The sequence below is a fragment of the Vulpes vulpes genome, chromosome 6 (genome assembly GCF_048418805.1).
Source record: "Vulpes vulpes isolate BD-2025 chromosome 6, VulVul3, whole genome shotgun sequence".
NCBI classification, from domain to species: Eukaryota; Metazoa; Chordata; class Mammalia; order Carnivora; family Canidae; genus Vulpes; species Vulpes vulpes.
In genome coordinates this window covers 120,163,314-120,189,598 of record NC_132785.1, presented here as the reverse complement: position 1 = coordinate 120,189,598, position 26,285 = coordinate 120,163,314, and the positions used below count along the sequence as shown (strand labels likewise).

The 26,285-nt window shown below is 46.7% G+C and overlaps 2 protein-coding genes across 12 annotated transcripts in view; one reads left to right on the top strand and one right to left on the bottom strand.

Moving 5' to 3' along the window:
• PTPN21 (protein tyrosine phosphatase non-receptor type 21) overlaps window positions 1-14,421 on the top strand; it is a 79,346-nt gene extending 64,925 nt beyond the window's left edge. Inside the window, exons 13-19 of the mRNA XM_072762198.1 lie at window positions 220-1,640; window positions 5,911-6,048; window positions 7,200-7,421; window positions 10,451-10,579; window positions 10,771-11,005; window positions 11,613-11,773; window positions 11,990-14,421. Of these exons, the coding sequence (XP_072618299.1) occupies window positions 220-1,640; window positions 5,911-6,048; window positions 7,200-7,421; window positions 10,451-10,579; window positions 10,771-11,005; window positions 11,613-11,773; window positions 11,990-12,118 (2,435 nt within the window). The 3' untranslated portion in view covers window positions 12,119-14,421. The remainder of the gene's footprint in view (window positions 1-219; window positions 1,641-5,910; window positions 6,049-7,199; window positions 7,422-10,450; window positions 10,580-10,770; window positions 11,006-11,612; window positions 11,774-11,989) is intronic.
• Window positions 14,422-25,539: 11,118 nt separating this feature from the next.
• The window catches only part of SPATA7 (spermatogenesis associated 7), a 39,977-nt gene continuing 39,231 nt past the window's right edge, over window positions 25,540-26,285 (bottom strand). For all 11 annotated transcript variants that reach the window (XM_026012513.2, XM_026012512.2, XM_026012514.2 and 8 more), the window contains one exon: window positions 25,540-26,251. In XM_026012513.2, coding sequence (XP_025868298.1) covers window positions 25,682-26,251 — 570 coding nt within the window. In that variant the 3' untranslated portion in view covers window positions 25,540-25,681. The remainder of the gene's footprint in view (window positions 26,252-26,285) is intronic.

The window sequence follows — 26,285 nt, the reverse complement described above, 5'->3', positions numbered from 1 at the left end:
TGTAGATAAGATAAGTCCCGGGACTCCAGGAAATGAGACACCCACAGTCGTTCAGAGAGTCTGGGTAAAGCCAGGTTATTTCTGCATGGAGTTTTGTAAGCAACACTGAAAATGTCATCAGCTTTCAGGGCCTATCTCAGTGTTTGCCCAGTCATGGGTCCAATTTATACATCTTAAAATCACATTTAAAAATACCTCTTAAATGTGTTTGTTTCCTAGACAACCTCTTTGCGACCAACCAGAATGGATACTATTGTCACTCTCTGACAAGTCTGGATCGAGCCCAGATTGACCTCAGTGGCCGGATCCGAAACGGCAGTGTATACAGTGCCCACAGTACCAACTCCCTCAACAACCCGCAGCCCTACCTGCAGCCCTCCCCAGTGTCCTCCAACCCAAGCATCACTGGGAGTGACGTCATGAGGCCCGACTATGTGCCCTCGCACCGGCACAGCGCGCTGGTCCCCCCGTCCTACCGCCCGACCCCGGATTACGAGACGGTGATGAAGCAGCTCAACAGAGGAATGGTGCACGCCGAGAGGCAGAGCCACTCTCTGCGAAACCTCAACATCGGCAACTCGTATGCCTACAGCAGGCCCGATGCGCTGGTCTACAGCCAGCCAGAGATTCGGGAGCACGCCCACCTCGCCTCCCCGCAGTCGGCCCACTACCCGTTCAGCCTCAACTACAGTTTCCACAGCCCGTCTCCGTACCCGCACCCTGCCGAGCGACGCCCGGTGGTGGGTGCTGTCAGTGTGCCCGAGCTGACCAACGTGCAGCTGCAGGCTCAGGACTACCCTGCGCCCAACATCATGCGGACGCAGGTGTACCGCCCGCCGCCGCCCTACCCGCCCCCGCGGCCGGCCAACAGCACCCCGGACCTGTCCCGCCACCTGTACATAAGCAGCAGCAACCCCGACCTCATCACCAGGCGCGTGCACCACTCGGTGCAGACCTTCCAGGAGGCCAGCCTGCCGGTGGCGCACTCCCTGCAGGAGGTCAGCGAGCCGCTCACGGCCGCCCGGCGTGCACACCTGCACAAGAGGAACAGCATCGAGGTGGCAGGGCTGGCGCACAGCCTCGAGGGCCTGCGGCTCAAGGAGCGCACCCTGTCCGCCTCGGCCGCCGACCCGCCGCCGCGGCCCGTCTCCGCAGGCTCCCAGCCCGGCTGCTTCCCCGAAAGGGCCGAGCGGGACCAGGCGGACGAGCGGGGAGGCCTGGGCTACGGCCACAAGAAGTCCCTGTCTGACGCCACCATGCTGATCCACAGCAGCGAGGACGAGGAGGACCTGGAGGAGGACGTGGCCTCACTGGCGGTGCCTCTTCCACAGGCCCGCGCGCCCCGGGGCCGCCACTCCCCAGAGCCACCCCCACCGCCGCCCCCCGGCCCCTCCCGCGGCCCCGGCGGCCCCACCCCTGCTGCCCTGGGCCAGGGTGCCCTGCCAGGCCGCGAGCCCGTGCCTCTGCTCAGGGAGGCCCACCGACCCCGCAGAGAGGGGCTGCTCACGCCCTCCATGTCCGAGTCCGACCTCACCACGTCGGGGCGCTACCGAGCCAGGAGGGACTCCCTGAAGCAGCGGCCGGTGTCGGATCTCCTCTCTGGAAAGAAGAACGTCGTGGAAGGCCTTCCGCCGCTAGGGGTAAGCCAATGGCGCTGAAGGCGCCAGGTGCGCCGGGTGAGCCGGGTGAGCCAGGTGAGCCAGGTGAGCCGAGGGCGCTGAGTGTGCGCCTGTGCCCCGGCGGGCTGCACTCCGTGAGCTCTCCTCATCCCCCAGGCCTCACACCCACACCATTTCTGTCGTATTTGGAACACTGAGTCCAATCGTCTATGGAAATAAGGGGATCCGTTAGCATTCTAGTAGTTTTGCTGGAGATCATTAGTGAAAGTGAAGCTTGGGATGGAAGTGGAGGGCAGGAGGGAAGGGCCTGGCGCTGCCGTGTTAAGGAAAAGGAAGATAAGACGCAAGCCTGCTCTGTTAGTGACCTGTGAGAAACCCCATGGGGTGATGCAGCAGGGCGGGGCTGCATGTCTGAGAAGCACCCCCCCAACGCGGGTGTTGCTGGTGTCCGAGTGTGTGGGTGCAGCTTGAATTCACCTGGCCATGATCTCTGAGGGCCTCACAGTGATCTGGAGCTGGGAAAGTGGCACTTTGTCCGGATGAAACACCTGAGAACTCCCAAGTGTCTTTAGAAAAAAAGATTCCTTGGAGAAAATGCAGCTCTTTGATTCTCATGGTTAAAGTAACCAAGAGTTACGACTTCCTATTTATTTGGGGCAAAATATAAAAGCATAACATCACCTCTAGCTGCCATTCCTGGGGCATTTTTACCATGTTCTGAGACGCGTCCAGCTTACAACAGGCCTATTGTTTCTTGGGAAGAGAAAACAGACTCTGAGAAGTTAATGTAGCTTTTCCAAGGTCACACAGCTAGTGGGTGACTGAACTGGAATTTTAAACCCGTGTTTATCTCTGCACCCTACTCCATCATATTTTACACTGTTCTACACTGAGGTATATTGTATATAATGTTTTATTAAGTAGCTATTGCTTATCTCAGCCTTGCTGTTTTCTCTCTTTCCACCCAAATGTTTTGAGTCACAGGCATTGGCCAGGCATGTGTGCCTTTGTCATTTAAGTGCGGCTCCTCCAAGTCATCTTGCTGCATTGCTCAGGCCTCTGGTTCCTTGCTGCCTGCGCCTCCGTGCCGGGAGCCCCGCACTCTAACCGAGCTAACACGCTTAATTAGCCGATCCAGTCCGTCTCCCAGGTTCTTGCAGCGCCCTGGCAGGGAGGACTCCTCCCCCACCTGATAGTCTGCATACTCAGGCTTGAGGACCCATCACAAGCATAGTATCTTCATAAACTAGAAGAAAACTCACAAATTTTGCAGTGTGTAGAGGTAGACTGAGACCCCTTAAAATAGTGCTGGGGATTTAAAAAACAAAAGCCATGTTTGCTTTTGATGAATCTGGGGCTTGAACTTTTTAAGTTTATTTTAAATTTTTCTTGGGATTATATTCTTCCCTACCTGAACAGTAAAGACCAGTGTGTCTCAGGTCGGGTGGAGTGGAAGGTATGGATCCTGATAAACTATTCGGGGTGGGGACAGGGTGTGGATGTGTCTCTGAAAGGTAATTCTACCTCAGTCCCTGAGCCAGCTGGACAGGGTCCTTTTCATAGTTAATAGTAGTTTTCCTAATCACATCAAGAACTGTCCATCTTTTGTTTGTGTGTGTGTGTGTGTGTGTGTGTTTAGAGAAAGTGTGTGAGTGGGGGGCAGAGGGAGAGGGAGAGAGAATCTTAAGCTGGCTCTCTGCCCAACATATGGAGCTTGATGTGGGGCTCCATCTCACCCCCCTAAGGTCATGACCTGAGCTGAAATCAAGAGTCAGACGCTTAACCACCTGAGCCAACCCGGGGCCCCAGAACTATCCATTATTTTTATGCATGACCAAAATATTTTTCCCAAATGACATTTGTTTTGAGTATAGTCCACTATTCACACATATGGTCCCTGTACCTTTTGAAGGGGATGTAGCAAGATCCCCCATTTCTGAGGCTTTTGATGAGTTTGGTTCTCTAAAAGGACAGGTTTCAGGGATCCCTGGGTGGCTCAGAGGTTTAGCTCCTGGCTTCGGCCGAGGGTGTGATCCTGGAGTCCTGGGATTGAATCCCACATCAGACTCCCTGCATGGAGCCTGCTTCTCCCTCTGCCTATGTCTCTGCCTTTCTCTCTCTCTCTCTCTGTGTATCTCTCATGAATAAATAAATAAAAATCTTTAAAAAAAAAAAAAAAGACCGCTTTCCTCCCTTGTTGACTTTTAAGAGCCACAGTATTAGTACAATTTTGTGATTGGATTATGCTCTTGCTCCCTTCTTCGGCATAACGGATTCTCCTTGCTTGAAGAACATGTATGGCAGCTGTGGCTCTGGGGAAAGGTATAGGACCTAAGAGTGGAAGAGCTTGGGTCTGAGGCTACACCCTCCCATTTATTAGTTCTCTGCCCCGTGGGCTGGACCCAGCAGCATCAGAACCTTCTCTCCCTCTGTAGCAGGGGACTGTCACCTCTGCCCTGCCTGCTGTGTTAAGTCCCACCTAAGGTTAGGCATGAAAACTGCTTTGCAGATTCTATGATGGAACATAGATGACTCTAAAGAAAGGTTTTTATTGTTTTGACACTGGTTGCCATTTATAAAGAGGTGGCTCTGTGACCTTGGGCAAGCTGTTCCGCCTCTCTGACTCCTTTACTTATTTGTCACGTTTTCTTATTTGTAAGGGAAGCTGACCCCAGAGAGTTGTTATGGCGAAGTGAGGTCGGAGTGTGGCGAAGTGAGGTCGAAGTTAGCTTGTACGTGAGGTTGTCTCCTACTGACTTCTCAAGTACTGAAGAGCTCTACCCCCCACCTCGCTAAGCCCCTGGGCCTCCTCATAGTCCCGTGGGGTTGCCGTGACCTTCACTCTTACGACCTTCACTGTTACAACAGACGGACTTAGTTTCCATACTCACATGTGAATTAAGGTTATGGGTTTAGTATTAAAAACAGTGAACCAAGTTGCAGACAAGCAGAAACACTTTAGAGTTCTCCACCCGTCTCCACCCCCCGGAACCTGATTGCTATCTGAAAAAGAGTGGGCTGGTGGGAGTGCTCCCACAGCCTGGTACCGATTTTGCTCCTGTGCTCGCTGGGTCCCGGGTGGTGGTTCTCACAGAAATCACAGCGGGGCAGCGCCCCAAACCCCTTGGGTCCACCATGCTCCAGGGCGGTGCTGGTTTTGACTGTGTGTGCCTTTCTTCACCCACTGGCTTTAGACCCTGGCCTTCCAGCCGGCATGGTAGGGCGGCCCTCCTGACCTCATTCTCAGGCGGGGGCAGCTGGAGCCACCTTGTCCTGGGTGGCTAGAGCTGGCTTGAATTGTCAGGAATCTGGCGAGCCCCTTGATGTTCCCTTGGCAGCTTGAGTATTGGCACCGGGGAAACTGGCCAATGGGGCCAGTCAGGACCCTCCCCCCCAGAGCCCCCCACCAGTTGTTAAACAGCAGCAAACCGGGGTTTTCTGCCCAAGTCAGAATCGTGACAGTTTAGCCCATGCAACAACCTCTCCACCTCGCCTGCCTGGACTGGTAGAGCTGGGGTGTAAAGCTCATTTCCTTTGTGAGACGTGAGAACACCCTGTCACAGCACTGTGGCGGTTGCCGTGGCCCCCCGAGGAGGTGTGGCGTGTCTGAGGAGACTGCGCCTTCTTGGGCTCATCTGCCGAAGAGAGGAAGATCATTACCTATAGTCACGTTAGGAGATGCGCATCTCCAGGAGACAGATGTCCTGTCCTGTAGCCCATCTTCCTGGCGTCACCATGGAGATTTCAGTCCTCTTTGATTCTCCTAATTAAAAATGTGCCCGTTCTGAGAGGTGTCACCAATCCAACACAGGTCCCACCCATCAGAACAGAGAGCAACCACAGAAAACACTTCATCTTTTCAGAATGACTTAAAAGAACTAGGTTATATATTTTTAAAATTTCACAAAAGCCTGTTGCAGTCGCGTAACTTCGTGTAAAACCCATTTTTTGTGGATTGTCACTGATTTTTGTGCGCGTGTCACGTGTTGAAATTTGGGAGTTCTATGGAGGAATGCTGCCTGCCTGGAGCCGCACCTTTTGTTACAACAGAGACTTGAATTGTATTTCAAAATCTTCTATCTGCAAGACTTATCAGGGCTTTGGCCTTGAAAGGAATGTCTTCCCAATGTTTGCTAAACAAATGTGCGTGTGGAGCGTAATCTCTCCCGTGCCTGTGGGCGAAGGAGAACACTCCTTCCCTTTGTTTCAAGTCCTCAGTACCCTGAAATTGCCTTTCAAGGGGGTTGTATTCGTGTATATTTCATACATACATATATAAATATTTTTGTAGGGAATGAAAAAGAGCCGGGTAGATGCTAAAAAAATTGGTCCTCTCAAGTTGGCTGCCCTAAATGGACTCTCCCTCTCTCGACTGCCTCTGCCTGATGAAGGAAGGGAAGTGCCCGCCAGAGCCACCAATGACGAGAGGGTATGTACGAGACATATGGATATACTGGTATGCTTTCTCTGGAACGATCCATAAAGGCCACAGAAGTGCCTTCTTGAGATTTTAGTGACTTTGCTAATCTAATCATCGTAAATGAGTGTTAAGGCATTTTATAATTTGGACCTCAAAATTGGGACAAATCTAATATGTTAGATAATTTTAGAGTAAATGTCGGTTCTGTTTGTTGGTTTCTGAATGCTCTTTACCTTCTTCCAGCCTTCTGCAGCAGTCTTGATTTTTTTATAGCTTTTCAATTTAGAGGAATTCTACAAGTACACATGGGTACACACAGGAAAGAGAACAGACACTGATTGCTTTCGTTGTACTGAAAATTCATCTCAGGAGTAAATAGTTCCCGAATTTTTCACGACTTTCTTGGTAACCAAGATATATTTGCTATGAGGTTATATTATATCAAAATTAGGCATGAAATAATGCTAAGTAAAAATTAATTTGCTTACAACTGGATCCTGGAGATAATTTCAGTATTAACTCTTTTTTTCAGTTTCTGTATATCATAGATCAGAAAACAAACAGAAGCCTTTGTTCATAGAGGTTGGAATTGATTCTCCTACGTACGCTAGGACTTACCGTTCTCCAGGAGAATTTTCTTTCTCTCCTAGGAGTCACAAAATTGACCGTAGATTTAGAGAAAATTTATTCAACCAATTATTTAGGCCAGTTTTCACTTTTAAATAGAACTCTGCATTCTGCTTCTCACCAACAAGGTGCTTTCATTTGTTATTTTAACTCTTAGTGTTACAGCTTGTTAAAAATTTAGCTGTGGTTTCACCTAGAGTTTTCACTACTAGATAATGCTAGACTTAAAGTGGGAAAACAAGGTTTCAGATATGCCATCAGAATGCAGTGTGGACGGGACAGCCTGGGTGGCTCAGCGGTTTAGCGCCTGCCTTCAGCCCAGGGCATGATCCTGGAGACCCGGGATCGAGTCCCACGTCGGGCTCCCTGCATGGAGCCTGCTTCTTCCTCTGCCTGTGTCTCTGCCTCTCTCTCTCTCTCTCTCTCTCTCTCTCTATGTCTCTCATGAATAAATAAATAAAACCTTTAAAAAAAAAGAGAATGCAGCGTGGACATAGGACAATACTGATCATCCCATACGTTCTGTTTTACAGTGTAAAATTCTGGAACAGCGGTTAGAACAGGGAATGGTATTCACAGAATATGAAAAAATTCTTAAAAAACGGCTGGTTGATGGGGAGTGCTCAACAGCACGACTCCCTGAAAACGCAGAAAGAAATCGATTCCAAGATGTCCTTCCCTACGATGACGCCAGAGTGGAGCTGGTCCCAACTAAAGAAAACAATACGGGCTACATCAACGCGTCACATATTAAGGTAAGAGGAGCGAACAGGGCTACAGCAGGCTGTGAAGTTGTGAGTTCAGCTACAGGAATGATGAGAAATGTATCCATGTCTATGTTCTAAAAACAGCCTGGTTGGAACCATTGGAACAAATTATGTTATTAAGCTGGGAAATCCATACACCTGGCTGGGTGGGAGGTGTTTTACCAATAGAGCCAAAGCCACATTCGCCCTCCCACGTGCTAAGCCCCGTGCCCCCCACACTGCTGCCAGGAGTCAGGGAGCACTCTTTGGCCTGACCTGAGGACCTTAGGACTTTGTTCTTCTAAATCTAGAGATTTCTTTCTGGCCCATCGATTATCTCCAGAGTGGCAGAATGGCTAGTTTTTCGTGATCACATACCTGCATTGATTCTTATGTGGCAAAGTTGTCTGGGTATTTTGGTTTTTGTTTTGAAAATATTTATATATATAATAATATATTAATTATTAACATATTATAATATATAATATAAGTTAATATATATAAGTATATATTTATATTTATAGAGAGCGCACACGAGAGAGAGCACACACAAACGTGCGTGAGCAGGGAAGGGCAGAGAGAGAGAGGATCTTTTTTTTTCTTTTTCTTTTTTTTATATTTTTTAATTTTTATTTTTTTTGAGAGAGAGGATCTTGAGCAGGCTCCATGCTCAGCACAGAGCCTCGACTTGGGGATCAGCTTCACAACCCTGAGATCATGACCTGAGTCAGAACCAAGAGTCTGAGGCTTAATGGACTTAGCCTCCCAGGAGCCCTGTCTGGGTGTTTTTAATGGTGGTCACCAAACCTTTTCCGCGTGTCGTCTGTTCTCTTTGCATCATTCTTGTCATCACTTCTTATTTTTTTTAATATTTTATTTATTCATTCATTTATTTATTTATTTACTTACTTATTTAAGCATGAGTGGGGATGAGGGTAGAGGGAGAAGCAGGCTACTGGCTGAGCAGGGAGCCTGACTTGAGGCTGGATTCCAGGACTCTGGGATCGTGACCTGAGCCGAAGGCAGCCGCTAAACCGACTGAGCCACCCAGGTAGCCTTCCTGTGATCATGTTTTGTTTTGTTTTAAAGATTTTATTTATTGATTCATGAGACACAGAGAGAGAGGCAGAGACACAGGCAGAGGGAGAAGCAGGCTCCATGCCGGGAGCCTGACGTGGGACTCAATCCTGGGTCTCCAGGATCACACCCTGAGCTGAAGGCAGCGCTAAACCGCTGAGCCATCCCGGCTGTCCTGGGATCATGTTTCAATATCGTTTTTGTTCTTTGTGGAAGCGGTGCCACTTTTTCCCGAGGGGCAGTGTGATGCCATTGAACTGGGGTCATGTTACACCCATTAAAATGGGAAAAAGTGATGATTCCCACCTGGTAGGTGAGGGAAACCAGGGGCTCTCTCTTCTGCATCATTGTACAGTTTGCATGTGCTGCTTGGAGATACAGTCCTTTTATTTTGAGAAGGAGAAGCTTCCTTGTTGGGAGTGAATGAGGAAGTATCCATGGTCAGGTATCTATCTTCTTGCCCACATCTTATTTCATTTGCAAGTGGTATCTGATAAGTGCAATTTCATACTCGCTTTCAGAGACCTGGCAGTCTGCCTGTGGATGCCAGTACCCTTCATGGTCTTTGGGAATCTGCATGTGCTTTTTAATATGGGTATAGGGGCACCTGGCAGGGGCGCAGTGGTTGATCATGTCATGATCCTGGGGTCCTGGGATCGAGTCCCGCATCGGGCTCCTTCTGCCTGTGTCTCTGCCTCTCTCTGTGTCTCTCATGAGTAAATAAAATCTTTAAAAAAAATAATTTGGGTATAATTTATTTAAAAACCAAGCATTTCTGTGGAATAACTCATCCAGCCTTTTGTGACTGGATGGGTGAGAACTGAATCAAGTCGTCCTGTGTGGGTATTGCAGAAGCTACTGAGGTCAGCTGAAGAGCATGGAAGGTGGCCAAGCCTCAGAGCTCCTAGATCTGTCACCTGCCAGCATGGGGCTCCCTGTGCTTTCTTCTGAATAAAGCTCTGACACCTCCCCTGGGGTGGCCCCAGACTGTGGTGCTGGTAGCACCGAGGGAGCCCCTCTCAGTGAGATTCCAGCCGGCGGCCCTGAATGAAAGTGTGGGCAGAATAACCCAGGCACTGTGGTCACCAACATGGGGTGGGGGTGGGGAGGCGGGTGGCGGTGGGCTTTAACCCAATCTCCTGGCCGCAGATCCAGCAATGGCTCTGTTCCCTTAGGCTGTCCTCAAGGGGATGCAGCCTCAGGTGGAAGCTTAGTGTCATTCTGGAGGGTGACCTTGACTTAGAAGTTCAGAGGGGAGACCACTTTCAGTAGGAGTATTTTTTCTGCCCCAGAAATCTGGCATTTAACCTCGGTTTTGGCTGAATTGTTACTACTTTTCCTAGTGTGTTTAGTACTTCATGAAGGGAAACTGTGTTTGAAATTTAGGATACTGTTATGGTGATACTGTTTTTCTAAGAAGAACCGTAACAGCAGCACTAACAACGGTGTATGGAAAACCTATTATGTGCAAGCACCTTATACACTGACTAATTTAGTCCTGCCAACCACCCTATGAGGTACAGGACATTTTTATCTTACACATGAGAATAGAGTCAGAGAGGTTAAGCAAATTGCCCCAGGCCACGTAGATATGTGAATTTAGAGTCCATACATTTATAATCCGGTAGTAATAGGAATTGTATTAAGGAAAAAGAATAAGAGAAATCTTTATTCTGAATAACTCAATTCATTTTTTAGTACCACCATAAACGAATGTGCATACATGTATGCATATCTACATAAATACACATTGATTAATTTTTAAAGATTTATTTATTTAGAGAGAAAGAGGTTGAGAATCCTAAGCAGACTCCCCACTGAGCTGCGTGCCCAGCATGGGGCTCAATCATACGACCCTGAGATTATGACCTGAGCTGAAATCTAGGGTCGGCTGCTTAATTGACTGAGCTACCTGGGCGCCCCACATACTAATTTCTTTAAAAAATCTTTTCTAATTTCAGGTCTCTGTCAGTGGAATTGAGTGGGATTATATTGCCACGCAGGGACCGTTACAGAATACCTGTCAGGATTTTTGGCAGATGGTGTGGGAACAGGGAGTGGCCATTATAGCAATGGTGACTGCAGAGGAGGTAAGGACTCATCTCTCTTCCTTGATTTGGTCAGCCTGAGAGGAGCAGTTAATGTTGGTCACAGGGAGTCCTGGCCTTGAAGGAAGAAGGCAGAGTGGGGTTGCATTCCGTGCTGCAGACACACTGTCTGCGTGATGGGGCCCCCGTGGCTGGATGCAGTGCTGCGTCCTGACCGTGCCTGCCTTTAACAGGAGGGTGGAAGGGAGAAGAGCTTCAGGTATTGGCCACGACTTGGTTCCCGGCACAACACCGTCACCTATGGGAGGTTTAAGATCACAACCCGGTTCCGCACGGACTCTGGCTGCTACGCCACCACAGGCCTGAAGATGAAGCACCTGCTCACGGGGCAGGAGAGGACAGTGTGGCATCTCCAGTACACAGACTGGCCTGAGCATGGCTGTCCAGAGGACCTCAAGGGATTTTTATGTAAGTATCTTCGTTCCCAGCACAATCTCTGCTTAAAGCATCCACATGGAGGAAGACTTAGGCTTTAGAGATATTTCCTTTATGTTATCTCACAGAAGCTTCGGGCTTGCTTTATTTTATTTATTTTTATTTATTTATGATAGTCACACACACACACAGAGAGAGAGAGAGAGAGAGAGAGAGGGAGGGAGGCAGAGACACAGGCAGAGGGAGAAGCAGGCTCCATGCACCGGGAGCCCGACGTGGGATTCGATCCTGGGTCTCCAGGATCGCGCCCTGGGCCAAAGGCAGGCGCCAAACCGCTGCGCCACCCAGGGATCCCTTCGGGCTTGCTTTAAAATAAGGGTGTTAAGTGTTTAGAGGAGAGTGCTAGAACTGACTCCTAGAGACTGTCTCCTCCATTTCATTTTGTAGAGGGGTGGTTGGAAGTCGGGGCAGAGGCAGTGACTCGCCCACAGTCACACTGTCAGTGAGGGGTGGGAGGTGGTTAATTGGCACCCCACGCTCTCTATCTGGAGTCCTCCCCATCAGTGATGGTAATTGGGAAACTGTCAATTTGATGGGCCTTAATGCCTGTGTATTTTCCTGTTTCATTGATACTTCACAGCATACCTTGAAGAGATCCAGTCTGTTCGACGCCATACAAATAGTACCAGTGAGCCAAGAAGCCCCAACCCTCCGTTGCTGGTCCATTGCAGTGCTGGTGTGGGAAGGACTGGCGTCGTCATCTTGTCAGAGGTCATGATCGCCTGTCTGGAACACAATGAGGTAGCTATGTCCTTTCATTGGGGCAGAGGAGTGGGCCGGGCCCAGGGCTGGGACACAAAGGACCTAGAGGCCTACTAGTTTTTTCTAAACAAGTTCCCCGGAGGCTTCTAGAAGACGCTGAGGGAGAAAGTGTCCATTTCTTGACCAGATTACTGCCCATACCCCTCCCCTCTCCGTGGGGGTCAGCACCCCCCTCATTGCTGTCTCTCCCTCCAGGTGCTGGACATCCCAAGGGTGCTTGACATGCTGAGGCAACAGAGGATGATGATGGTGCAGACCCTCTGCCAGTACACATTCGTGTACCGAGTCCTCATTCAGTTCCTGAAAAGCTCCAGGCTCATCTGAACTCCCACAGCTTGTTATGGGGACCCAATCTTGTGAAGCGTTTACAGCTGAAAGCAAGTGCTCGCCTAACTCGTTCTTCCTCACCGATACCCGAGAGGCAGCGCGCTGCCTGGGCCTGGAGGACGGCGCCCTGAAGGCAGCGTGTGGAGGGGGCCAGGCCGGGCGTCTGAGCCTGGGAAAGATGCTGAGGAGAAGGACTTGGTCCCTAGGGCCCGGCCCGACTCCCATCTGTCTGACTTGCAGCACTTGCACACTTTGTGGAGGTTGTTTTCTAGACAATTCTCTGTGGTACTGAAGCTGTGCCGGGCAACTCTGGCAATCAGTGAGGCGCATAGATTTCTATCTTTGTTAATGGAATTTTATTTTATAACTAAAGTATTTGGGGTTTTCTTGTTGAGAAACTGAACTTTTCTGCGGGGATGGTCCACAGGTGTGATTGGTTCCTCTAGAAGTTTGTATTTAAAACCGTTACTATCTCTTGTTATTTTTTAAATAAAACCTTAACAGTTTAGCTACCAAACCTAAAACTACAAGAATCTAAAAGTGTTATTTTGAAACAGAAGGCATTTTTATATTAAGAAAATTTTTTATCCTGAAATACTCTATATTTGTACCTTCTATATTTTCCAAACAAGAGTTCAACTCATTAAGGTACTGAAATAAATCATTTACTGTAAGAGAAAGTTGGGAACGAAGGCACATTGTCGAAAATGTAAGACAATAATCAGATTCACTCCTTTTTTCAGTATTATTTGTAAACCTAAGCGAGTTTGATTTTATTGGTTGAAAATGAAGTGAAAACCAATTGCATAGGTGGTTTTAAGCACTTTGTTGTTAAAGACAAATCTGAGTTTTGATGTATGTATTGCTTGATAGATGAAACAGTAACAGCGAATTTTGTTCAGAAGAAGTGCTCTGGAAGAGAGGAGTAAGCAAGCGTATGTCGGATGTCAGGGCAAGAGGAAGTGTAGCGGAAATGCGCGAGGGCCAGCGTGCGATGCCTGTGACAGAAGTACAGTATTAACCACACTCCGAGAGGCTGGGGTGGTGGCTGAGCCCCCACCTGGTAGGTTCCCCCCCCCCACCCCCGGAGGTTCAAGGACCGTCACTGTCTGCGACTCACTCTTTCCTTGGAGTTCTTGTACCTAAACTGTCCTTTTTAAATTAAGTCAGGTTTATATTCTCGTTAAAAGAAGCCTTAAAGAGGCTTTATTTTCTTCTGATTGAAAGAAGGGAAGAGTTGGTAATAGTTTCACCTCATTTCCCAAAACTGCAGCCCCAACTTGTGAGGCCACCAGAGATTGCTGTGCTTTTCGAGAGATGCTGGAGTTTTAGTGCTCGAAGCCCCTACCTTCACCCCGAGGTCAGTGTCAGCTTCTGGGTTCCTCCCCTGGCCCCCCCAGCCCTGTCACATCCCAATGGCAGAACCCAGCTGAGTTGGGGGGGTGGTTGTTGCCTTCGGTGCCGCTAGGAAGGCCTTGCTAAGAGGCCCTCACGGAGGGACTAACGGTCCAGTAACACTGAGGCGCCATCTTGTTTTTCCTTTTGAGGCTGCTTCTCTGAAACGCCGAGCTTCCAGGGCTCTTCCCCTAATTTCAATATCCTAGGGATGGTTCTGAGTCCCACGTTGGCTCCTAAAGCAGTTTAACTCACTGTGGTAACCACTGAGTGTGTGTTTCAGCCGTGAGGCAGGGCTTGATGCCTACAGGGTCTGCGTATCTCCGGGGTGCCCCGCAACCAACCCCCTGAGGAGAATTCAGAAGATACTAATGACAGTGAATAGTGGAAGTGGGCACATTGCTCACTTAGGGACAAAATGTTCATTTTAAACCTGAAATTGTTTTAAGACGTCCTGTGTAAGCAACAGTAGACCCAAGTGCAAATACTGAGAGAGGGCTCCCAGAAGAATGGAATAAGAGTTTTATGGTCGTGTTTCCCATCTCCACACATCATGTAAAGGACAGGAATGTTGTCAGTGCTTCTTTTTCTCCTGTGGTATGTTTTTTAAAAAATGCTTTTCTGCAGGTTTAAACATTTTCAAGTGTCCCATTGATAAGAACATACTGTAATGTAAAACAAAGACCTAAAGAGTAATATATGGTATATTTGTGTTCGGTTGTAATAATTATAAGTAAATTACTTCTGAGGGCTAAATTACACTGTTTTAAAGGTCACTCTTAAAATGTCGCATGTTTGACTAGCTTCTAAGACTCATGTAATTTCTTATCCCTTTTGAATATTTAAACTTTTTTTCAGTTAGTCTGATATGAAAGTATTTCTGAATAAAAATTGGCATTACTGGACTTCGAAGTAATGTGATTTTCAGGGGCAAACTGTACAACATTGAGGCTCCGTCGGTTTACCACATCTGAGCAGAGGATGTCGTCGTCTGCCAAACTTACACAATGTCAGTGTCTTTTAGTTCCTCGAGATTCTAAATTTCAGAGCAAAGTGACCTAATGTACATTTTCACAAAAAGTAGGTTATAAACCAGTGTTTTCCAGCGGGTTGATTTTGGCATCTCTGGCATCAGTCTTCCTCATTGGTGGGGTCTTTTGATGAAATATTCTAGCTGAGAGTTTTAAGCACAGAAAGTGTTCATTTGGAATGTAAATTTCAGTGATGATTAACTACTTTCCTCTGGAATACCCACTGTGAAGTATTCTGAAAACTCCAGTATTTAGCCTTTAAAACCCTTTGGCAGAATTGAAACAGAAGGTGGATGGACCTGTGCTTCCAGAAGCTTCCAGAAAGAGCAAGGTCTGGGCAGGAACACAGAGGAGGGTGTCAGGGTGTAGGACCAACTTTTTGTGAAGCTTCTGTTTGCAGAAGCAAATAGCTCCTTCAGGTGGGTTGATTATGTTAATAACATTAAGAAAACATAAAGGTATATATTATAGATACAATATAAAATGTCGTGTCTTAAAGTATACAGCTGGACATCAGCTGCCCCTTAGAACAGGTTTGAGATTTTCGTGAACAAATGGAAACAAAGGTTACTGTTTATTGTAAATCATTTTTTAAATCCTTTTTTAAAGTTTTAATTTATTTATTCATTTTAAGCAATCTCTGTCCCCCAACATGGGGCTCGGACTCATGACTTCTGAGATCAAGAGTCACATGCTCCTCTGACTGAGCCAGTCAGGTGCCCCCAAACCGGACTTTTTGAAGGAATTCTTTGGGATATAAATTTAGGGAACTTGTTTCCCATCAAGATTTCATCTAGAACAAGCCACAACTATCTTTTTCCAGCTTAAAGTTTATTAGAAAAAAAAATCAATTGGAGGGGGCTTTTTTTTTTTTTTTAAAGATTTATTTATTCATGATAGACATAGAGAGAGAGAGAGGCAGAGACACAGAAGGAGGGAGAAGCAGGCTCCATGCTGCCGGGAGCCCGACATGGGGCTCGATCCGGGGACTCCAAGATCGCACCCTGGGCCAAAAGCAGGAGCTAAACCACTGAGCCACCCAGGGATCCCCTGGAGGGGGGCTCTTTATTGAGGTGGCGGGGGGGAGGGAGAGAGAGAGAGAGAGAGGGACATTCCAAAGATAGAGGAATAGGTACTGTAGAAATTTGCCTGGAAAAACCATTTCTCAAAAGAACACGAGTTTTTCAAATTCCTCTAGATAAGGAATCCACGCCAGTATCTACAATTATAGAAAAATAAGGACAAATCAGAAAGTCCAGTTGTTTCAAGTCTGCATGTGTTGGGGATGAGTGGCTACAGGATTTTAGACAACAAAGGGGTTCTTGGAGGGTTCAAGTGACATCGTTTTCTCTATGTTAGCAGTCGCTTCCCAAATAAAGATGATGCTCCAAAAGTTCAGGTGTATGTGCGTGGAATTACTGAGAAAAATAGTCATGTTTCCCCTTGCAAACAGCATCCCAAGTGGGTGTTAACTTTCCTGGTTTGTCTTCCCAAAGCTTGTTCAAGCTATAAGACCTCCAAGGGTAAAGGGTGGACTAGAACCAAGTAATCTAGAGCTGCTTTTGTCCTGCAGCATCCTGGTGCTGAGACTGGACAATGGATTGCCTGCCTGGTGGTGGGGACAGAGCCTCAGCAAGACTCGCTTGCCTTGAGCAGCCCTTGCTGAGATGGAGTTCTCCATCCACTAAATGCAAATCCCATCTTGTGTTACTGAAACGTAAGGGGATCGGGACTTGGGACCAAGTGAGCAGGGTGCCACCCGTGAAAGCACCCAGGGGGCAGGCATGGGTGAAGGAGGGTGAATTGGCACCCCACTCCCCTACCTTTCCTGCTGCCCCTTACATATCCTTCTTTACTGTCAGTGCCATCAAATGGGAAGCAGAGGCTAGGACAAGAAGGGAGGCCAAGGTCCACAGCGCCCCGCTGAGGAGGCCGCATTTCCAAGGCAACTGTTGGCACGAAAAGCATATTGGTCATGTGTACGTAACATAGGGTTTGCTGCACATCATGTTTCCAAAAACGTTTAAATTACCCCATATAACTGAGAAATTAGTTTTCAAAAATCTAGAGTAAATCTAGACTTTGTCCGATATGTTGATAGGTTAGTAACCACTTATTTTAAATTATGCTTTAAAAAAAAAAGATTTTATTTATTCACAAGAGACAGAGAGAGAGAGAATGGCAGAGACACAGAGGGAGAAGCAGGCTCCCTGCAGGGAGCCTGATGTGGGACTCAATCCTGGGACTCCAGAATCATACCCTGGGCCGAAGGCAGGTGCTAAACCACTGAGCCACCCAGGGATCCCATAAATTATGCTTTTATATTATAAATAAGTGCATGTGGATGACGAGAAAGGAATAGGTATATTTGAACTTCTAAGTGCAGAATTAACGGTATGGCTTAATTTTTGAAAATTACTAGCTGTATAAATATTTTGATCATCATTCTTTAGTTTCCATTATATGACATGGTGTGTCGTATAAAAAGATTTAATATCTCTCAAATCCTTTGGTTTGGAATCTATACCATGGTGTCTCCACACCATAGCAGCACACAATGCCACTGTAATCTATTTTAACTAAGCTGGTTGTTTTTAAGCTGTGTAAAAATATCAGTACTGTATATTAAAGTTGTCAAATGTGCACACTAGACATTTTAAGCATATGTGTGTATTTTAAATTCACACTCTAAAAACTCGTAGGGGAAAAATCCACAATATTCACTCGTAGGAGCAAGTCTATGACTGCCAAAGAAGGTCGGGTTATCTGGGCTAACCAGAGCGTGAGTCTGGCTTCAATATGGGGGGTAGGTTGATGAGACTAGTACAGAATTAATGACAACGGGCTTTCCACTGCAACTTGCGCATTCATCAGCTGAGAAAACCTGAATAAATGAATGAGGGATGAAGCGCACTCATTTTTCAGAAGAATGCAAATGTCCCACGTCATGTGCTATCACAAATGCTAGGAGACGGCCCTAGAAGTTAATTAGAAATCACTTGCAGTTAATGGACCACTGAATGAAACAAATCTTTTTACTTATTTTATAGTGATATTTTTCTAAATGTAATTTGATCTTAGAGTTAAATATCCCCAAAGGATCTAATGGTTTTGTAGTTTTACTGGAATAAAACCAGTGCAAATACTGGTGGTTCAGCCCAACAAGTAGCCTGAAAAATGAAATCTTCTCCAGAGGTGACCAACTTATTTGCAGAACAGATTTTTTTTATAAAACAAGGTTAAAAATAATACAAAACTCAAGTTATCCTTGCAAGTTAAACAAAAGGTGAAGGGAAACAAAACAAAACAAAACAAAACGGAAAAGATACCAGAATTTGTAAGAATGTTAGGCCCGTAGAGCTCTAATGGGTTTTATTTGCACAGTTTGTTTTTACGGAAGGACAGAGAAATTGAAGTGGTAGTTACTATAACTGTGTAGGGATGATTCTTAATGCTTTTCAAACTTTTCTGTTAATAAATTTCTCTGTTAATAACTCCCATATTAGAGTTTCTCAATTCTATATTAAAAGCAAACAGCTTGGGGGCAGCCTGGGTGCCTCAGCGGCTTAGCGCCGCCTTCAGCCCAGGGTGTGATCCTGGGGCCCTGGGATAGAGTCCCACGTCGGGCTCTCTGCATGGAGCCTGGTTCTCCCTCTGCCTGTGTCTCTGCACCTCAATTTCTAAGCCACACCAAAGGAATGGGAAAAAATTAAAATATTTGTTAGTATAGCAAGCCTTTTGGAAAGATTGAATGCTTATCTTACTCAAAAGAGTGGCACTGGGCCTTTGGAATATTTTGCTTTTTTTACTGTATTCTTATGTAATTTTTTACATTATGATGTAAAATAGATTTTTTTTTTTATCATGCAACTGTTAAATATTTTCCTATGAAAACACCTCAATGTTTCACTCCATTATGCTTAACTGGAGGAAACATTCTGAGGTATAAAGATGCAGTTTGGCTCAGATGAAGAATTATGCTGTAATAAATCAGAAATTTGTTATATAATTCTGAGTTAAAGACTGAAGCAATCCCAACCCTACCTACAGTGAATTTAGCAGAGCATAGTTTAAAAATTAACATCTAGATATCAAATCCAAGTGAAATTGCAACCAAAGTTAATATGATTTAACAGACCTAATAAAGCCAAAATTTGGAGAGAATTTCTATGAAATACATTTTCTTAGAAAGTTGCCCTATAACCCAGGCAATGCCCTGCGAATTCTACCTTCCTGACATGCTAGTGTCAAGAGTTGTCTAGGATTATCTTCTAGTCTGAAAAGCAATTTGAAGTGCTGTCTGAAGATTAATGATGTAAAAATGTATAATCAGAGGAACTTAATTCTTCTAAACCAACACTGGTTTGTAAAATTGCATACATTTAGTGGGCAAAAAGTTTGAATGTAATATATGTGAAATGAATGTATTAGTTTTTGGGTTTTTTTTTTTTGCCATAAAACTAAATGTTGAAGATAGAATTCACGTGTGAATACATTAGTACAATTAAAGCTATTTTGCTTCTGGTTTTTTCACTCTAGCTCTTATTGCATGGAGGCAATTAGTCCCATTCCCCCCACTGAATGCTTATTTATATATTTTTTTGAGAGAGCGCACACGTGAACTCATGTGTGAGGGGGGAGGAGAGGCAGAGGGAGAGGGAGGGAATCTCAAAGCAGACCCTGGCTGAGCACAGAGCCCAATATGTGACTTGATCTCAGGACCCAGAGATTGTGACCTGAGCCAAAATCAAGAGTCGGACCCTCAACCGACTGAACCACCCAGGCACCCACCCACCCCCTGTATCTTATTATTATTATTTTTTAAGATTTTATTTATTTATTCATGAGAGACACACAGAGGGAGAAAGGCAGAGACACAGGCAGAGGGAGAAGCAGGCTCCATGCAGGGAGCCCGATGCGGGACTCGATTCCGGGTCTCCAGGATCACGCCCTGGGCTGAAGGTGGCGCTAAACCCCTGGGCCACCCGGGCTGCCCCCCCCACCCCATATCTCATTAAATAATGTACTGAATTATAGAGTTTCTTCTAGTAGTTGCCGGTCTGTCATCACACATCTCCACAGTAATGGGTCATGTAGGAGTTAGGATACGTCTTGCATCTAACAGTTAGAGACACATGAAGAATAAACACCTGTTGTGCTTCCCCACGGTATCAACTTCCAGCAGGCCGATGGAGCTCCTCCTGGAGCTCCACCAGCCCTGGCGTGGACCTGTTTGTCGTCCACTAGCCACCTCATTTTTAGTGTTTGTTTTTTTCTAAACCGGTAACAGCAGCCCTGGAAACTTATTAGAAATTCAAAATTCTGGAGGGTCAGCCCAGGTCTGAAAATTCTGCCTCCGAAGCTAGGGAGAGGCGGCCCGGGACGCGGCCTTGACGTGGTCTCCAGGTGATTCTGGCGTCCATTCCAGCATGAGAAATGAAGGGGCCACACGTGTCCCACACAGATTCAGTGGGTCCCTTACACGGTCACCAGTGAACGGAACCTTACATGGCAAAAGGGACTTGGCAGCTGCGGTTCAATTACGGTTCTTGAGATGGGGAGTGTGTGCGGGGTCGTCTGGGGGAGCCCAGGTTGACCATGAGGCTCCAAGAGGGAGGCAGGAGGGTCAGTGTGGAGAGATCGTGATGACGGAAGCAGATGCCTCTGGGGGCCAGAGCTGAAGATGCCACACAGCTGGCCTCCACGATGGAGGAGGTGGCCCCAGGGGGAGGGACACGGGCGGCCTCTAGGAGCTGGGAAGGCAAGGCCACGGTCTCCCCCCGAGCCTCCAACAAGAGGGCAGCCCTGCCCAGATTTTGACTTTAGGACTCTGGCTTCTAGAACAGTATGATAGTAAAACTTTTTTTTTTTTTTAATTTTTATTTATTTATGATAGTCACACACAGGGAGAGAGAGAGGCAGAGACACAGGCAGAGGGAGAAGCAGGCTCCATGCACTGGCAGCCAGACGTGGGATTCGATCCCGGGTCTCCAGGATCGCGCCCTGGGCCAAAGGCAGGGGCTAAACCGCTGTGCCACCCAGGGATCCCTGTAAAACTTTCTTTAGGCCACTGACTGTGGCAACTTGTTACAGCAGCAGAAGAAAACTAGTGCAACAGTATATTCTTCCTCTCAGGAAAAACATGAAGGTCAGCTCACCTATTTTAAGATCTTGAAAGAACAGGGATGCCTGGGTGGCTTGGTGGTTGAGCGTCTGCCTTTGGCTCAGGACCTGATCCCAGAGTCCTGGGATCGAGTCCCATGTCGGGCTCCCTGCGAGGAGCCTGCTTCTCCTTCTGCCTGTGTCTCTGCCCCTCTCTGTGTGTCTTTCATGAATAAATAAATAAAATCTTAAAAAAAAAATCTTGAAAGAATGAGGCAGGTACGGAAACCATGCTAGGTGTTTTTATCTCCTAACTTGCATTTGATGGAAGAGGCAAAAGGCTGGCTTTGGAGCAAAACCTCTCTTGTGTCAATTCAGCTCTCTTCTTCTTGGCCTATAAATGAAACATGGATTTGTTTGGGGGGGCAAGGTTATTAGTAGCTCTATCTGCTGCTTTTATTTTTTAAAAAGATTTTATTATTTTTAAAGGATTTTATTTATTTATTCATGAGAGACACACACAGAGAGGCAAAGACACAGGCAGAGGGAGAAGCAGGCTCCATGCAGGGAGCCTGATGTGGGACTCGATCTGGGGACTCCAGGATCATGCCCTGGGTGGAAGGGAGGCACTCAGCCGCTGAGCCACCCAGGCGTCCCATAAAAATATTTTATTTATTTATCTGAGAAAGAAAGAGCGCAAAAGCAGGAGGAGCAACAGAGGCAGAGGCAGAAGCAGGCTCCCCATGGAGCAAGGAGCCAGATGTGGGACAAGATCCCAGGACCTGGGAACAGAACCTGAGCCAAAGACAGATGCCCAACTGACTGAGCCACCCAAGGCCTCTAGCTGATGCTTTTAAAAGATCGGGGAAAAGCAACTTATTAGGTGGCACCTCTGTCACCAGCAGATTGTCTCCCACAGCCGTATCAGCACATGAAGGGTAACCTGCTACTTCTGGATCTTCATTATCTCATTGGTAATTTCCAAAGCCCTTAGGAATTAGGCCAAGGCTAATTTTGGCATAGTAAAACTAAAAATCTTTGTATCATCTAGTTGCAACCCCTAAACCAGGGCCCAGGGTAAATTAAATCACTGGCAGCCTCACAGCTAATTGATCCACTTGGCAAATGGTCATATTGTCCCGTAAAAGCTGTTCTGATCTTTTCTGGTTTCACTGAGGAAAAAAAAAATGTTTCTAAAGCAAGTTTTCTCAGGAAGATGTTAATTTATATTTTATTTTATTTATTTATTTACTTTAAAGATTTTATTTATGACAGAGAGAGAGGGAGAGAGAGAGAGAGAGGCAGAGACACAGGCAGAGGGAGAAGCAGGCTCCATGCAGGGAGCCCAACGCGGGACTCGATCCTGGGACTCCAGGATCATGCCCTGGGCTGAAGGCAGTGCTAAACCGCTGAGCCACCCAGGCTGCCCCTAATTTATATTTTATACCACCTAAAGTGTGAGCAAATGAGGACATTTTGTGATTTAGCAATTTGCTACATTCTCTCTTCCATGGGGAGCTTGCACTTTGAGTGTAAAGAGGAAATGTGCATCGTGTTTTCCCCATAACCTCACCTGTGGCTAAGCCTCTGCCTCTCAAACCATCTCCTGCCACGGACAAACGCATTCTCAGGCAGACAACGACGTGGGAGCCGAAGAGAAATAGTCTTTCATTTAAGGAGCCATAGTCTAGGCGAGAGAGGGATGAGACACATAACCATGTTATAATTCATACTGCAGATCTGCGGGATCTTGGCTCTCCGAGCAAGGGGGGACAGACGTTGGGGCAGTCAGGCAAGGTCTCATGGTGTTACCATCGGGCCGTCAGCAAAGGCCCTCAAAGGCAGCACAAGGGGACATGATATTCTTTATTTATTTATTTATTTATTTATTTATTTATTTATTTATTTATTTAATTTATGATAGGAACACAGTGAGAGAGGCAGAGACACAGGCAGAGGGAGAAGCAGGCCCCATGCACCGGGAGCCCGACGTGGGACTCGATCCCGGATCTGGGCCAAAGGCAGGCGCCAAACCACTGCGCCACCCAGGGATCCCTTCTTTTTTTTTTTTAATATTTTATTTATTTATTCATGAGAGAGAAGCAAAGACACAGGCAGAGGGAGAAGCAGGCTCCATGCAGGGAGCCCCATGTGGAACTCGATCCCAGGACCCCAGGATCACACCCTGGGTCAAAGGCAGACGCTATACTGCTGAGCCACCCAGGGATCCCTGGGAAATGATATTCTGAGAGGGTAGCGAGTGTGGAAGGAGAGCGAGAAAGAGAGAGAGAGAGGACCTCTGCTGGGTCTACGGAACGAGTCATCCAAGGTGCTAGACACTTAGGGGGCTTCGGGGAGGATGGCAAGGCGTGAGCTGGGAAGGGGAATATGACTTAATAAAAAACGTAAAGGGGCTTGAACTTTATCTTGTCAGCAAGAGGAGATTTTTAAGTTTTTTTTTTTAAAGAGTCTTCTTTGTTGTTGTTTTTTAAGGTTTTATTTATTCATAAGAGGCAGAGAAAGGCAGGGACACAGGCAGAGGGAGAAGCAGGCTCCGTGCAGGGAGCCTGACGTGGGACTCGATCCTGGTCCAGAGCCAGAGGCAGACGCTCAACCGCTGAGCCACCCAGGTGTCCCAAGATTTTTGTTTTCGAGGGAAGGGGTAATGTGACCTGTTTTGGAAGCATAGCAGCTGTGACTATTTCATTCTCATGTGACCTATTTAGTTCTTACAGCGACAAAGGCTCTGGAAACTACCTGCACTCAGACCGAGGCCGCCCACACAGGCGGGGTAACCCGGCTTAAGGACACAGCTCCCAAGGATCAAAGCCAGGCAGTGTGTCTCGAAGGCTGACTCATCACACCTCTGGGGAGCAGCGTGCAGGGGGGCCTGAGGGAGGAGGTAAGAGAGGGAGAAACTAAGATGCTGCTGGAAAACCCTAAGCCATTGTTTCACACTCACTCCCCACCTTTGTACTTTTGCTATAACTAAGAACCACTTTTTTTTTTTCTAAGAACCACTTTTGATATTTCTTTAAACCAACACATTTTTTTTTATTGGTGTTCAATTTGCCAACATATAGAATAACACCCAGTGCTCATCCAATCAAGTGCCCCCCTCAGTGCCCGTCACCCACTCACCACCCCCCTCACCTCCCCTTCCCCCACCCCTAGTTCGTTTCCCAGAGTTAGGAGTCTCTCATGTTCTCCAACACATCTTTCTTAGCTTGAATTTTAAAAGGAAACCTGAAAGGACAGCAACAACAAAATACTTTTAAAAGGTAGAAAAATCAGGATGGGTCATGGTCCTAGACATGCCAAAAGCTGTGGCCAGAGTTAGAGATTGGAGAATACCAGACATGGCAAAGCAGGCAGGCAGCAGCAGCTCTGGGGCTGGAGAACCAGCAGGAGGCCAGGTACTGAGAATGCCTTAGGCAAGATGGCAGCTCCAGGAAAGAGGAAACTGAGCCAGGGCAGTGAGTCTGAGGCAGCAGTATGGCTAATGAGGGGTTTGTGGGTGAGTGAGGATATGACTGAAGAGAAGGATGGAGCCCAAGAAGAGACGGGTGAAGGATGGCTGATGGGGAGACCCAGGCTGGGAGCCAAGTGTAGGGTGGAGGATATTTTAGGAGGTTGAAGAGGATTGTAACATGGAGACGGGAGGGGTTGCTCAGAAAGTTCAGGGGAAGAATTCCACAGGTTGGAGCTGAGGGGTAGGTGGGCCTGAGGAAGGGCTGCAGCGGGGTGACTTGGGGTGTAAGACATCGGGGGAGAAGTGGCTTGGGTGCCCAGCCTACCATATTGTGCTTTGCAGGTTGCTCCTGAGCCTGAATCCTAAACAGTGGTGACAGTCAGCTTCCCAGTACTGAGATAGATCCGTCACCCATATACTACCAGAAATCACTGGGATATTTGGGGGCCAGTGCTATGTTTCTAGAACATCTGGATTATCATTATTTTGTTTCATCTTTTTCTGCTTCATAGTTCCTAGGCATGAAACTGGGACTCAATTATTCAATTACATTATTGTAAGCAGTTGAAAAAGTATGAATGGAGTGTTCTGAGACATATCCTAATAGTAAAGATTCCACTCATGACTACAAGGGCAAGAGGAGGGTATCAAACTGCCTTGACAGAATGTTTGCCCTCATTAGGAAGGGACAATTTCTCAGAGAGCTGACATACTGCCCTAGCTTACTAATAACTAGAAACGCCTTGGAGCTTCAGATATTGCAGGAAAGCAAGAAAGAAGTTAAAGATACTACAGACAAGGCTTAATGTTTCAAGATCCATGCCCGATCATAAACCATTTCCCATTGCATACAGAATCACTTATGTCTGGGTAAAATATGTCTCCCTGAAAAGCAACTTTAGAAACTGTGTCCAACAGATCCTAGGGGGACCCCAGTGATTCTCTAGTATTTGTACCCTTGTACGGTACCTCTGCTCCTTAATTGTGGGCAGGACCTGTGACTTGCTTCTAACTGAAAGAAGGTGGCAAAGGTGATGGAGAGTCATTCCCGTGATCACGTTATATTATATGGGGCTTCATCTCACTAGCCTTAAAGAAGCAAGCCGCCACGTTGTGGTTGCTTACAGAGAGGGCCAAGTGGTAGGGAAGAGAGGGCAGCCTCTAGAAGCTGAGGGCAGCCAGTGGCCAATGGCCAGCAAAAAATTGAAGCCCTTAGAGTCACAGCTACAGGGAAAGGAATTTTTCCAACAACCTGAAGAGAGTTTGGAAGCAGATTCTTGTCCCAATCAAGCCTCCAGATGAGACCATAGCCCCAAATAACACCTGGATTATGGCCTTGAGAGATCCAGAGCAGACACATTTAAGTTGTGCCTAGACTCCTGAGCCACAGAAATTGTGGGATAAATAATACATGTGTGTAGTTTTAAGCTGCTAATTTATTAGAGAGCATAGAAAGCAAATACAGAAATCCTAATATATAAAACAATAAAATAGAGGAAAAGGAATATTGAATTACTGGCCATTTGGGATATTTATTGATGAAGATCAAACATCCTAAGGTCAGTCCTCAATGCTCATTTCCATGATTTTAAGAGTTGGTGTTTCCATGTTATGACTGTTGTCACCCTGGACACTGTGAAACTGAAGAGCTGGGGAGAGTTCTGTGCTAAGACAACATAATTCATTCGAAGGCTCCACCTTTTCACTGTCACTGTCCCCTTCAATGACGTTCACAGAGGTCTCTTGGTCTGTTAAGCTGTCTGAGACACTTGGATTTTTTTCATCCCAGGAAGAAGGTCCAAGATTTGTTTCATCATTCACTTGCTGAATTATGACCCCTTCTGAATACTTTGATTTATAGACGGGTAGGAAAAATTCATTTGGTGAAGAGAGTCTCTCATTCTCATCCTTTGGTATAGACAATAACATATCCAAAGCTTTTTGGTATTCTTGACGTTCCTGTTGAATTGCGGTGTCGTGTTTATTTTTAAATTCATTTTCTTCTGAATTCTCAGCCTGTTCAAAATCATGTAAATCCAGCATATCAAGATCATCCAGCTTTACTGAGTTTTCTCTGGATGTGCAGCCCAAGTCCACCTTCAGGATATGCAGCAGGTGGCGCATTTTCCCCTAGGATTAAGAATAATTACATTAATTAAATGAG